At 40.6% G+C, this 12,642-nt stretch overlaps 2 protein-coding genes and 1 pseudogene across 3 annotated transcripts; 1 reads left to right on the forward strand and 2 right to left on the reverse strand.

Moving 5' to 3' along the window:
- Positions 1-78: 78 nt before the first annotated feature.
- LOC103996371 (protein POLYCHOME-like) lies at positions 79-1,491 on the reverse strand. Of its 2 annotated transcripts, XM_009417292.3 has the most exons (3): positions 1,187-1,491; positions 1,023-1,109; positions 79-928 (listed from the first exon to the last, which is right to left on the reverse strand). In XM_009417292.3, the coding sequence occupies exon 3, from the start codon at positions 915-917 to the stop codon at positions 309-311; it is 609 nt and encodes a 202-aa protein (XP_009415567.1). In that variant the 5' UTR covers positions 918-928; positions 1,023-1,109; positions 1,187-1,491; the 3' UTR covers positions 79-308. The 2 variants fall into 2 exon arrangements, with proteins under 2 accessions (XP_009415567.1, XP_064975200.1); XM_065119128.1 differs by having other exon boundaries at positions 1,023-1,491.
- Positions 1,492-3,610: 2,119 nt separating this feature from the next.
- Positions 3,611-7,210, forward strand: LOC103996370 (serine--glyoxylate aminotransferase). Its single transcript, XM_009417291.3, has 6 exons — positions 3,611-3,773; positions 4,224-4,450; positions 4,541-4,825; positions 5,092-5,458; positions 5,580-5,790; positions 6,792-7,210. The coding sequence occupies exons 2-6, from the start codon at positions 4,246-4,248 to the stop codon at positions 6,927-6,929; spliced, it is 1,206 nt and encodes a 401-aa protein (XP_009415566.2). The 5' UTR covers positions 3,611-3,773; positions 4,224-4,245; the 3' UTR covers positions 6,930-7,210.
- Positions 7,211-7,870: 660 nt separating this feature from the next.
- On the reverse strand, positions 7,871-12,103 carry LOC103996532 (mannan endo-1,4-beta-mannosidase 6-like; annotated as a pseudogene).
- Positions 12,104-12,642: the final 539 nt, after the last annotated feature.

Here is a 12,642-nt window from a genome sequence, read left to right on the forward strand (position 1 = left end):
AGGGAAAGGGGGATAATTCTAGTGGCTTACAACAGGTCATTCATGCGAAATAGAACAATTTTCCTTGTGGAGTGTTCATGCGAAATGAAATCATGTTCTATCAGACTAAAAAGACACTATCCAATATTGCTACTGAGGAATGACAGTCTGTGAAGAGAAGCCCTTCAGGCAGGCGGTGAGGGACGGCCTCATATTTACATGGGTTAGAGACGCATGCTCGCAAAACTGGCAGCATCATCATCAGCAGCAGCAGCCCGAGACTAAGCAGATGAGAGTGGTGGCTAAGAAGGGGAAACGAAATCTTCCGCTCATCGCATCGAGATGAGAGTGCGCTTGGCCCGTTTCGCAGGCGGCATCGGCGACCTCTTCAGGTTCTCCGTCACAAGCCTCTCCATCTCACCGATATAAATCTCCAAGTTCTTCTCGTATTCGGTTGGTTGATCGGGTGGATCCTCCCTAGGAGATGAGGCGTTGGAAGACGAACATATCTGGGGTGGTTGCTCCGTTGCAGAAACGGAGGAACTGCCGGCAGCTGCAGGGATGGAAGAGGAATCGAGGAGACCCTTCTCAACTGCTGCTGGTTCAGGGTCGGAGGTCCTTTGCCGGGCCGTAGCAGCAGCCCTTACACGCATCCTTCTCCGCTCCAAAGCATTGACGATGACGGTGATATCGCGGAGAGGCGTACGAGGATACCACTCGGGCAGAGGACTCTTCCTCGTCCGGCCACGGCGTCGCGCTGCCCGCGACGGGGTGACGTTCTCCTTGTCGTCGGTGGCGAACACCACACTCTGGACACGCGTTGATCTCGATCCCGTCCTCGACGCTAGGTAAGCAGCCCTCCGGATCCAGAACCCCAGGTTGGTGGCACTTCCCGTGGTCTCCCTGCCCCGATTCACCCCCTGCCTCGTCTCGGCCATTCTTTCCACCACTGCGACCGCACACAGATTCCACCATTAAAACCAAAGAATTAGAGGAGAAGATCACGTGTAATGGCTTTCACTCATTGAAACCCCAACTCTTACCGAGTTAGTTTCCGATTCTTCTCTATTTCTTTCTTCTTTCCTGCCGATCACAGATAACTCTCAAGATCCTTTTCTTCTCTTGGTCCCCTTCAAGTCCCAAACAAGGAGAAAAGCCTGAGACAAACTAACGAACAAAGAGCAGCTTGCTAAGCATTATTTCTTACCAAAAAAAGGCTTCAGATTCTCCTCCTTTTACTCCAAACTCCCAACTCAACACAAAAGCGACCAAATCAGACCCAGAAAAGGTAAGAGAGATGGAAGGAAAAGCATTCAAGAAAACTGCTTCAGATCTCTCGCTTCCTCTACCTCTAACTCTTCCCTGATCTCCTCTTGTTCGTCGTCCGAGATGGTGAGCGAGATAAGATCCGGAACTGGTGGCGTCGAGATCGGCGATTGGCCAGCGGCTGGGTAAGTAAGAATAGACGGGTTCGATATATGTGGCGGACTCCAAACTGCGGCTGAAATGTTGTGCGAGGTGGGTTACGATCACCGCGCTGTCGAGTTCCGCCCCCATTTCAAAATTTCAAAATTAGGGAATGGGCGGTGACCAGATTTTGTCGGGTGGCAGACGCGCCGAAGTACAACTTATTTAAGTTTACTAAAGATGCTACAGGAAAACAGCCGACTAATCCATGCCGTTGACCTAATTACTCTATTTTATTCTCAAAGAAAGATAACAAGAGAGAGTAATTTTTGGGTTTTACTGAACTAATTACGTATTATTTCTATAATTAGTTATCTTTAATATCTCGATATCTATATTTACAAAGTAAATTATTTAATTTTAATATTATAATAAAATTTCTCTTTTAATTTTTAATCTTACATAAAATTTTTAATATTTTATTTTCATAAATATAAAATATAAAGACTCAATATAATTTTTAAAAATATAAAAATAAGATACTAAAGATAACTAATTACAAAGATAATAAATAATTAGTGCGATTATCGAATGATTTATTATCTCAGTATTGATATCAAGATAGTATGTCATAGCTTAATTTCATTATTTTTTTGGTTCATCAACATCAGAACATTATTGTGTCATTTATAATCTCTTGATCAACAAATAATGTTATTATAGAAAACACAAATAAATGAGCTTTAGCCACGAAAGAATTGTAGATTTAGTACTGCATGCGATTCACATATCAACTCCAAGCAATCCCATCCGACCTCTCTTTCGAAACCACGTAGAAAGAAAGAAGGCAGACAGGAGCTGATGACACTCACAGAAGAAACAAAGCACAAATGCAACGTGAAATGGATCGCAAGCAACGATGGCTGCCCTTCCGTCCTCCTCCCTGTGGGGTCACTGCAAGTAGAAGGCGAAGAAGGAGAGGAGGGAGGCCCCGATGGCGGCGCCGACGGCGGGGGTGGCCGCGAAGGACGAGCTGGTGGGGGAAGGAGCCGGGGCGTCGGCCGCAAGGGCGCCGGCGGCAGAGGCGGCCACGACGAGGACGGCGCAGGCGATCTTTCTCATCTCCATTGCTGGTGGCGAGAAAGAGAGGCTTATTCTGATCTCGTGGCAGCTGCCGCTCCTTCTTCTTGGTGTCGTTCACATGCCTGAGGAGGGATTTATAGGGTGCGGGAATGGTTGGGATGGATGGGCAGTCGGAGAGGCTGGAAGAAGGTTTTGTGGCCTTCCCGTTGTTTAAGGGCAGCATGCGGTGGATATGTGCTGTAAGGTAGGGTTGGTCTTCTCCTTTTTACGTGCAGGCATGTGCATGAGAACCGGACACTCTGCAACAGCCAAGAAGGCTTCTTTCTTTTAAGACTGCTTTCATTTGACACCCTCTTAGGGAATGATTTGTGCCATTGGAAGCTTTTTTTGGAAGCAAAAATAGTCTCTGGTGCACCTCAACAAAGATGACAAGTACTTCTATATTACTCTTATGATCATCATTAGTAAAAACATCTTTATGTAGGAACAATTTATTTAGTTTGTTAATAATCCTTAGCTGGTAGGTGTGCAAGCAAGGAAAAGAAAACCTTAGCTGGAAGAACACCAACAGATCATTGTGTTTATCACCAACCTGATCACAAGTCACATGCAATTATGATTGATGGTCACACTAAAAGACATTAATCTTGGTAGAATAATTATGATTGATGCTGCCTGGTTTTCATGTGTAGGAAGGTGGATAAGCTCAAGCAGAGGTTGAGGAACAAAAGAATCAAGTTGTTCTCTATAAATGATTGAGAAAAGAAATGCACCCTATTATTATTATGAACTCAACAAAAGATCAGTTCAACTATGAACTGAGCCAAAGTCAAACCTTAGGTTTGATTGACCGAAACCAAGTCACATCGAAAGAGTTCAATTAGACCCAAACTCTCTCGATCGTGTATGATCACATCATCGAAGATAGTGATAGATTCTCTCTGCCCTCGTCGTCTTCTTCTTCTTCTTCTTCAGATACCTGCAGGGTATACGTGGACGGATGTCCTGTGCGAGGGGTGGTGTGTGGCTTTCAGGCTGCTCGTTATCCATTCGCTCACGTACGCACGAACGCATCATTTTGATCTCTGTCTACTTCTTCCTCTACTTTTTGTCTCAGTGAAGAACAAAGATTCGAAGCTGTGGCTGTCCTCCTTCAAATGATGACCACCGCAGGAATCCTCTTATCCATCATCTCCTACGCATCCCCCCTCGCCCTTCCTCGTCTTCACATACAAACCGCTGCTTCTTCTCCTGGCCACTCCTCCTCCTCCTCCTCCTCCGGCGCTTGAAGCAGTAGTAGAAGGGTACATCCCTCTCTCTCTCTCTCTCTCTCTCTCTCTCTCTCTCTCTCTCTCTCTCTCTCATAACATAGACATGTTTTATATGTGCATAGAACTCCAAAAGTCTCTGGGTTTGGTTCTAAATTTCTCCTTCGTTTTGCACTGCGAACACCATGCATGCAAAATGGGGCTACAACTTCTTCTACTCTTCCTTCTTATCGAATAAGAAATTTCTTAGGTGTCTACAATGATAGAGGAAAGAGATGTTTTTTATAGTATGAAGCTGTGGTAGAATATAAAAGATTTATTACGATCTCTTCGACGACGACGGCGACGACGGAGGGTCAGAAAAGACAGTGAAAAGAGGAGGAGGAAGAAGAAGAAGTATAAGCGCTTGCATGTCTGCATGCACTGCCCATGCATCACTGAAACACAGGAAATTTCACACGGCTAACCATCCTTGTGTTCTCTCAGGTGAGCAGTACCCTTCGTCACCATGGACTTCGTCTATGGACCAGGGAAGAACCACCTCTTTGTTCCGGGGCCGGTCAACATCCCCGAGCCAGTGATTCGAGCAATGAACAGGAACAACGAGGACTACCGCTCCCCTGCCATCCCTGCCCTCACAAAGACCCTTCTCGAGGACGTCAAGAAGATCTTCAAGACAACAAGCGGCACCCCCTTCTTGATCCCAACAACAGGCACAGCATCGTCCATCCATCCATCCCTCCACTTGTACTACTTCGCCGTTACCGCATCAGCTTCTTTCTAACATCGAGTTCTTGGATTAGGTACTGGTGCCTGGGAAAGTGCCCTCACCAACACTCTCTCGCCTGGTGATCGGATTGTCTCTTTCCTCATCGGCCAGTTCAGCCTCCTCTGGATCGATCAGCAACAACGCCTCAACTTCAGGGTTGATGTCATAGAGAGCGACTGGGGGCGAGGTGCCGATCTTGATGCCTTGGCATCGAAGCTGGAAGCTGACCGGTCTCATACCATCAAGGCTGTTTGCATCGTTCACAATGAGACCGCAACCGGAGTCACCAGTGATCTGGCGGCCGTCAGGAAATTGCTCGGTACGCATCTAATCTATTCGATGAAATTACTGTGATAAGTGTGCAGAATGTAAATGTGCATCACATCCCAATTCATATGAATAAGTATCTCCATTGAATCTTCCTTAATTTTCTTCCTTATATTTTTGTGTTTGTTTTTTGTCATCAGCACACAATCTTAGAACATGATGTTGGCAATTGTTCTTAGTGTGCTTCTCTGTATCATATTCTTCTCCTAATTCCCTTATCATGCTCGATGTGTTGACCATATGATTATAATTTGGCAGATGAGTACAGGCATCCCGCATTGCTGCTGGTGGATGGGGTTTCATCCATATGTGCTCTTGACTTCCGAATGGATGAATGGGGAGTTGATGTTGCCTTGACAGGATCACAGAAAGCTCTTTCCATGCCTACTGGGATGGGCATCGTGTGTGCAAGTCCTAAAGCCATGGAAGCTGCTAAGACGGCCAAATCAGTAAGAGTGTTCTTCGACTGGAATGACTACTTGAAGTTCTACAAATTGGGAACTTATTGGCCCTACACACCCTCCATCCAACTCCTATATGGCCTTAGAACTGCTTTGGATCTTCTTTTCGAGGAGGGTCTTGACAATGTGATTGCAAGGCATAGCCGTCTCGGAAAGGCGACAAGGTAAACTCTAAGTTGATGTGTATCAATCCTCGTCTTCCTCTATGTAGCAAGAAGAATAGCAAGGAATTCTCATACAAGAATTCCACATCTACATTGTTGTTGAGAGAAGATAAATGTGCAGACTTGCTGTGGAGGCTTGGGGGCTGAAGAACTGCACACAAAGGGAGGAATGGTTCAGTGATACTGTCACTGCTGTGGTAGTGCCACCTTATATCAATAGTGCTGATGTTGTGAAGAGAGCATGGACAAGATACAATTTAAGCTTAGGGCTGGGACTGAATAAAGTTGCAGGAAAGGTGTTCAGAATAGGACATTTAGGCAACCTTAATGAGGTATGGATTTCTTCCTTCCTTGTTTGAGCAAACTATGAGAGTTGGTGTGATTACCTTTTTTTTTTCCCTAACAAATTTAGATAAAGCTACTTCGTTTAAGAAATATGATGCATTTGTTTTTCTTTTCCTAATATAAACACCAATTATGAGTATAGTGTTAAATTTTCCTTGTTATGTTTCTCCCTGATCTTTCAGTTTATAGTAATTTCATAGTTTATTTTTGTAGATTCAACATCTCCACTTGTGCAAGATGTATTTCTTTGTACTTACAAAAACAACAATAAAGTCGTAATCTTTTGCCGGCATTGAGTTTTGTAATTGGTTATATATCCTTAATTAAACTAAAAATATTTAAATTTTTATCTGTAGTTTCTATAATTAAATCTTTCTCTGTATCTTCTTGTATTAATTGTTTTACTTCTTTTGACTACAACACCTAGAAAACTCTTTAAAATATATCTGTGTGCTTGTACTTTATGATTTTGTTTTGTTCAGGTGCCATTGTCAAGCTTGTGTACTTGCAGAATTATATTCTATTTGTCTTATGGTTGTAGGACTCACAAATTTATGTGCCAAAAAAATCATCAGTCCTTTAGTATTCCTTCTCCCAGAACATTCTGCAATCACAAAATCATGAATGTGAACATGTCTTTAGCATGTACTTTCTTTTTTTGTCTAAATAGAATAAAACTTGATTTTGATTGAAATTAGATTAAGAAAAATGTGTATTTGACATCTTAGCTAATTCTTTCCTTTCAATTTGTTGCCAGGCATTCCATTTTAATCCATGTAGATTAAGTGGATTATGGCTTAACAAAATCAGCACCTGGGATTAGATGCATGTTTCCAATGTGCTTTACCATTTGTTTGCTTAAATCCACTATGTAATTAATTATCTTGCTCATGAGTAAAACAATTCCATACAAGAAATGTTCTAAAAGTAGGTAAATGCTGCCAATTGCTATTCTGTTCTGCTAACCATCCTTGTTTGAGTTCTGCAGCTGCAATTGCTGGGTTGCCTGAGTGGTGTGGAAATGGTACTCAAGGATGTAGGATACCCAGTCAAGCTTGGAAGTGGAGTAGCTGCAGCAGCTGCATACCTTCGGAACTCTACCCCAATGATCACTTCTAGGATATAAGACTTCTCTGGTTGGGCGTTCCATGATTGAATCAAGAAGTCGTAAAACCGATGTATATTGGTAGAAGTAAGATATCCTTATTTCTCAAACTGTTCCAAATTGTAATCATCTCATCTTGGTTGTTTGTATTTAAGTCTGTTTTCTTTTCGACAAATTGTACACCACATATGCTCGCAGATGCTCAAAAATCCTTTCTTTCACAACCTGCTAATATAGGAAAAGCTGTAATCGGTCAGTGTTATCTCAAACATAACCAGTAGATTAAAACCTGCTTTTCTACAGTCTCTAATAGTTTGTACTGACTTACATTAAGTTTTCTTGATCCCTAATCCTACTTGAGTTGCACAGAGTACTGCATCATGTCTGTTCCTTTCATCGGTTTGTTTCCACCTATATAGTCATGATATACGCCTTTTTGTAACTTGTAATTATGTTTATGAGCCTTTGGTTGCTGGTTAATGATGGAGAACAGGATTGATAGTTCACAAAACAAATATAGATGTCAACAGAGGAGACTGTTTCTTGTGGAACTCATTCTTGGGGGCTTATGAACCATTCAATGTCGAAACAGGTGCTGTAACCAGCAGAGTGGTTTTCCTCTCTAAATCTTTGACAGGAAAAACCAAAAATGATATGAATTGGAAATAGATCTAGATTTGAGCACCCATTTCATTAGGTTTGTGTTTACATGCCAATCTGGTGCTTGAGTCATTTGGCTCACTGAGACATCAAACAGTGATGACAAACCTAATCAACCAACTTACATTTAGTCAGAGCTCGTCACATTTGTCTCTTGCATCACCTCTACATAATTTCAAGTTTTCTCTAAGATAACTATTCTATTGAAACTATTTAATCCAATTATCGAGACATTACACATCGGCACTTTGTTTACATTTAATATAGCAAAAACAGCAATGAAAAAGGATGTCCTAGAATATGTCGTACCAAATAATGACCTTTCTTTTTGACATAAAAATGGAGCAATCTGTTTTTCTTTTGAAGGAAATAATTACAGATGATCATGAATTAACTTTTTGTTGGTACAAATTATTCTTTCAGTGTGGAACAAATCGTCATATATACTTTGTACATAATGTACTAATTCGTTCTGTTCTTCATCTTGAACATTTTCGCTGAACAGTCGGATTAATCTCCCTTTCCAATTCTTTTTGTGGTAGCTCACACTCAGCAAGCATCAACCTCATTTTATCTCAATCAACAAATATCAATCTCGTTGCTTGTCTCCACAACCACTTCTTCTTTGATTGAAGTCTTTGATCATCCACTGGAATGACTCAGGGTGGCAGTTCCAAGCAGGTCTCCTCAACTTCACTTGTTTTTTCTTTCTTCATAAGAAAATTTCTTAATCGACAGGATAGTTGTAATATCAGATCATATGTGGATGGATGCTCACTTGCTATTAGTGAAAACTGATCCTGAAATCTCAGCACCCCTTCAACCATCAATTGCTGTCATATGTCCCATTTATCATAAACTATTAGTGAAAACTGATCCTACACTTTATCATAAACTATTTTCAGTAGTATATTTCTGTCATATGTCCCATTTCTCTTGACATGCAATTGGGAGCCAACCTCTGCGAAGAGGACTGGTTTCTTCAGCACATGCTCACTATCATTGACATGAGAATCAACCCAAATTGACAGATACTTGACTTTATCTTCCAGGCTTGCCTTTGGAATCCTACAGGAGAAGGTGATGATGTCCTCAATACTAATATGCAAAATAGCAAGCATCAAATAATTGAATTAAATCAAGAAGGTTACTGACCAGCTATCTGGATATGCATGTTCCGAAGCAAAATCAATGTTCTTGGCTACTGAGTTCTGTATAAAGTCAGAACCAAGTCAGGCTGCCCAAGCCCCTGGATTCACCCTTAACCGTTCTGTTCTTCGAAGTCCATAAAATCCTTCAAGCCCAACTGTGATGAGATGTTTCCCATCCAGACTCTTTATATAGGATGCCATTTCGGCAGTCCAAGCCTGTTAGAAGTGCTTGATGAAGTTAGACAAGCCGTTAGTTTTCATGTGCCTTTCTCCTTTGAGAAATTTAGATACTGGTGGGCAGGAGGTGGGAGAAAACAACTTGGTAGACAAAAAGGTTGCAGGTTGTTGAATTACCTAAAGAAGACGACCAGATGAATTGGATTCACATCGAGACTCGTTTATAAGCTCCCAAGCAAATATTGCAAGCTCATCAGAATATCTGACTCCACTATATGAGTTCTTTCTTGTTATGATTGCCTGCATGCACAGAGCAGAAAAGCAGAACAGATGAACTGTACCTAAGAAGCTGTTATTCAGATCATCATATTTATGACACTCTAGTAGATAGCATTTATAAATCATCGACCACCTTTTTCTTTCATTTTTTTTCTTTTATGGCTGAGATATTAAAAGGTAAGTTTTGTTTAATGAAGAAGAAAAGAATACAAAATATAAGTGAAAAATGACACAGATGTCCACAAAACAAACTAAACTATGAAAGAATGAATTTGATCTGTGATAAAAAAAGGCCTAGTAGCATATTTTTGCAACAATATGAAGTTACATTCCAGCGAAAAGTCTTTAAAAATCCCTAGCCATGTTGAACAGCCACCTTAAACAAGATCTCAACCACAGTCCACTCATGATTTCTCACAGTTCGCATAGTATCTCTCATCATATCCCATAACAATCACAAGAGATAGCCTTGTGACAGTATATTGAAAACTTTACCTTTATGAGAAGAATGTTTCATTAGCCTGCCTATTGAAAAAAGGGTTTCCAAATTACAGTTTTTGTTTTTCCAATATAAACTAACACTAGCAGGTTAGACTCGTCCTGAATGAACACAACAGGATCGATCAACAAAATCACATGCCTCCAGAAAAAAGTTGGGATCCAATGAGAGTAGACATGAAAAGTTACGTTGTGCGGTAGAATATAACTTATCATCATGCCTATTTGAACACCATGATTCATTTTCCAATTATTTGTTGCATGTTTGCACCAGCATAAATAGGAGTGTTACGTAGCACCCCTGCACGATGCACTTAGTGCACAACAAAGGAACTTAGCATCTTATTCAAATGTTACTCCAAGACATATATGCTACAACTGTAATCATTAAAGTCACCAGCATACTTCCAAGACATAATCCTTATGATATCCCTTGATGGTTGGATGTGAGAAAAATGAATCTGTGGAAGCTGACACATTAACACCAGCAGCTTGTGCCCACATGACATACTGAGCTTTTCCCTCAAATGCATTGAGATTATTTACAAGACAGAATTAACCTGATGTGATGCCTCCTAGCTTCATATATGACAAAATCAAGTGCCTGAGACCAAATGGAGTTTATGATAAACACCATCTTTTCAAAATTTAACAAAAGGCATAAGCTGATATGACTGAATAATAGCATGTCTACAGACTTATATGCTGATGATGGTAAAGAAACAAGTAATATTTCATATTTCTAGTAAAGAATCTAATTATCAGAAACCCCACTAATTAATTCCAAATTTGCTTATTTTCCTATGAATAGAAGTATACTTCATAAGCATCATTAGCTATGATGGTAAACAATTAGAGAGAAGTATCAAATAAGAGCAGCATCTTTCAGACACTCTAATAGTATTGATTGCTTCTTTCCTTGATCTAACTGTTTGTGTCCACCGTAATGATGTTGCTTCTCATGACAAAATTCTATGTGCATGAAGATAACATGGTAAGATATCAGTTAGTTTGTATCTTATAATCAGATAAGAAGACTCAAAACCCAACCACAATTGCACTCTATCAGAAATAAATTAAGCTTATTCTTTACAAAAACCCCAGACAAGAAAGAAAGGGTTCAGAAGAATGAAAAATGGAACTAATGAAGGGAAGAATAATAGAACATGTTCTTTCTCATATTAAAAAAACATCAGATACTTTTAGTTTTTCCTCATACTCATTTGAGAAAAAAAAGGATTTTAGTCAAAAGATTTACAAAGAAAACTAAAAAGGGAAATAAAATCATATCATCCATGTTTAAGAAAATAACAACCCATCCGAGTTTAGGTTCTTCGATCGGGGTTGAAGTCGTAAAAGGGTCGCGAGCATCCAGTTTTTAACTTCAACCGAATTTTGCTCATCTCCTCCCAAGTATCATCTAATGTGCATTTGCCATTCATGTATTGAATTAAACACTAGGCAGGTAACCAAAACCCTAAAGGTTGAGCTAATCTCAGATAGCTCAAGTATCACCTTTTAAGCAACAAGCAGATAATATGAATTCAGCCCAAATCATATGCAAGGAAGCTGATATTTTAATTTCTCAAAATTAAATCCAAATTTCTACTTTCCTAAAAATTAATCACTTTTTCTATTCTCCTCTGCAATTTACCATCGCAGGTTACTATTCGTATCGCCCACCGCCATCATTCAAGAACCAATAAATGGTTTCCAATTGGGAACTTGTTTCCCCCAATCTGAAGTCCCACATTCCACTCAAAGGTTCAAACTTTAGAGAACAAGACAACAGATCAAGAGAGATCAAGCGTTAAGAGCAGATACAGAAGAGCCACAAATCGAGAACCTGGAAGATCCGCTCGTCGAAGCGGCCGGGGGAAAATCTGGAGCGCGTTGGCGCCGCCGTCACTGAACGCCCAGGTCCGGCACGCCGACATCCCCATCGACCGCCCGCGCCGGAGCATCTCCACCAAGCGATCGCCGGAGTCGGACGACATCAGCCAGTAGGAGTTCCACCCGTTGACGTACACCGGCGACCCGTCGCGGATGTCGACGAACCGGGTACCGTTCCGGCCCACGAACCCCATCCTCGGCTGGAGCCAGGGGATCGGTATCGGGATCCTTCCGCCACCGCCGCCGCCGGAGGACCAGTTGAGGTAGCCGAGGCCGAAAAGTGTGTACAACCACGCCCCTTCATCGCTCCTCCCCCGTTTTACACCCGACCAGTAGATCTACACGAGAACGAGAAGTAATCTCTCACTGTCACTTGCTGATCCGGTGGGGCCCGATGGGTGGGCGACGGGGTTAATCGCTGGGTAGGCCCTTTATTATTACTCGCTCTCCATCGCCTGCCAGTGAGTAGTCGTTGGGGAAGTTGGCCGTTGCTTTGGAAGTTGAAGTGGGTGATGCCAAATAAATAGTTTTATGCATTTTTTAATGTATCAATTAGTTTATTTGGTGATTTATTGTATTCTACTTAACAAAATCATTCATGTTTATTGTCTGTAAAAATATTTTTATATATATTTAATTTGAATTAACACTTCTAAATATTAAAAATATAAATTAATCATATGATAATCCAATTAATTCAGCAACTTGATTTATCCATTGAGTTATATAAATCAACATAGTTTTCCTCTTGCATGTGAGATTAAACTAATAAATCAATCAGCTTTACTTTCCCTATGTATAATGCTTCATTTCATAAGTACACATAAATAAACCACTATTATATTATGACAAAAGACTAATAACCATAAAATTCTTTCTTATCAAGAAATTAATGGCATTCTTTCAAAATTATGCTCTCTTAGACTCTTAACATAGACATAATTTCCATAATGTCCTCAGTTTTCCTTTTTATTATCTCTCACTTTTTCTACATATTCATTTTCCCAACATTTTAATTATAAGAAATTATTTCAATGGAAACTTCTCAAGAAATTGATGTGTATTCTCAAAAGTTA

This window comes from Musa acuminata, chromosome BXJ2-8, assembly GCF_036884655.1.
Source record: "Musa acuminata AAA Group cultivar baxijiao chromosome BXJ2-8, Cavendish_Baxijiao_AAA, whole genome shotgun sequence".
Taxonomy (NCBI): domain Eukaryota; kingdom Viridiplantae; phylum Streptophyta; class Magnoliopsida; order Zingiberales; family Musaceae; genus Musa; species Musa acuminata.

Excerpts from the sequence above, each read along its gene's own strand:
- LOC103996371 (XM_009417292.3), bottom strand. The coding sequence starts at position 917 with ATGGCCGAGACGAGGCAGGGGGTGAATCGGGGCAGGGAGACCACGGGA.
- LOC103996370 (XM_009417291.3), top strand. The coding sequence starts at position 4,246 with ATGGACTTCGTCTATGGACCAGGGAAGAACCACCTCTTTGTTCCGGGG. Across the intron at positions 5,459-5,579 it reads CGTCTCGGAAAGGCGACAAG|ACTTGCTGTGGAGGCTTGGG; the intron begins GTAAACTCTAAG and ends ATAAATGTGCAG. Across the intron at positions 5,791-6,791 it reads ATTTAGGCAACCTTAATGAG|CTGCAATTGCTGGGTTGCCT; the intron begins GTATGGATTTCT and ends TGAGTTCTGCAG.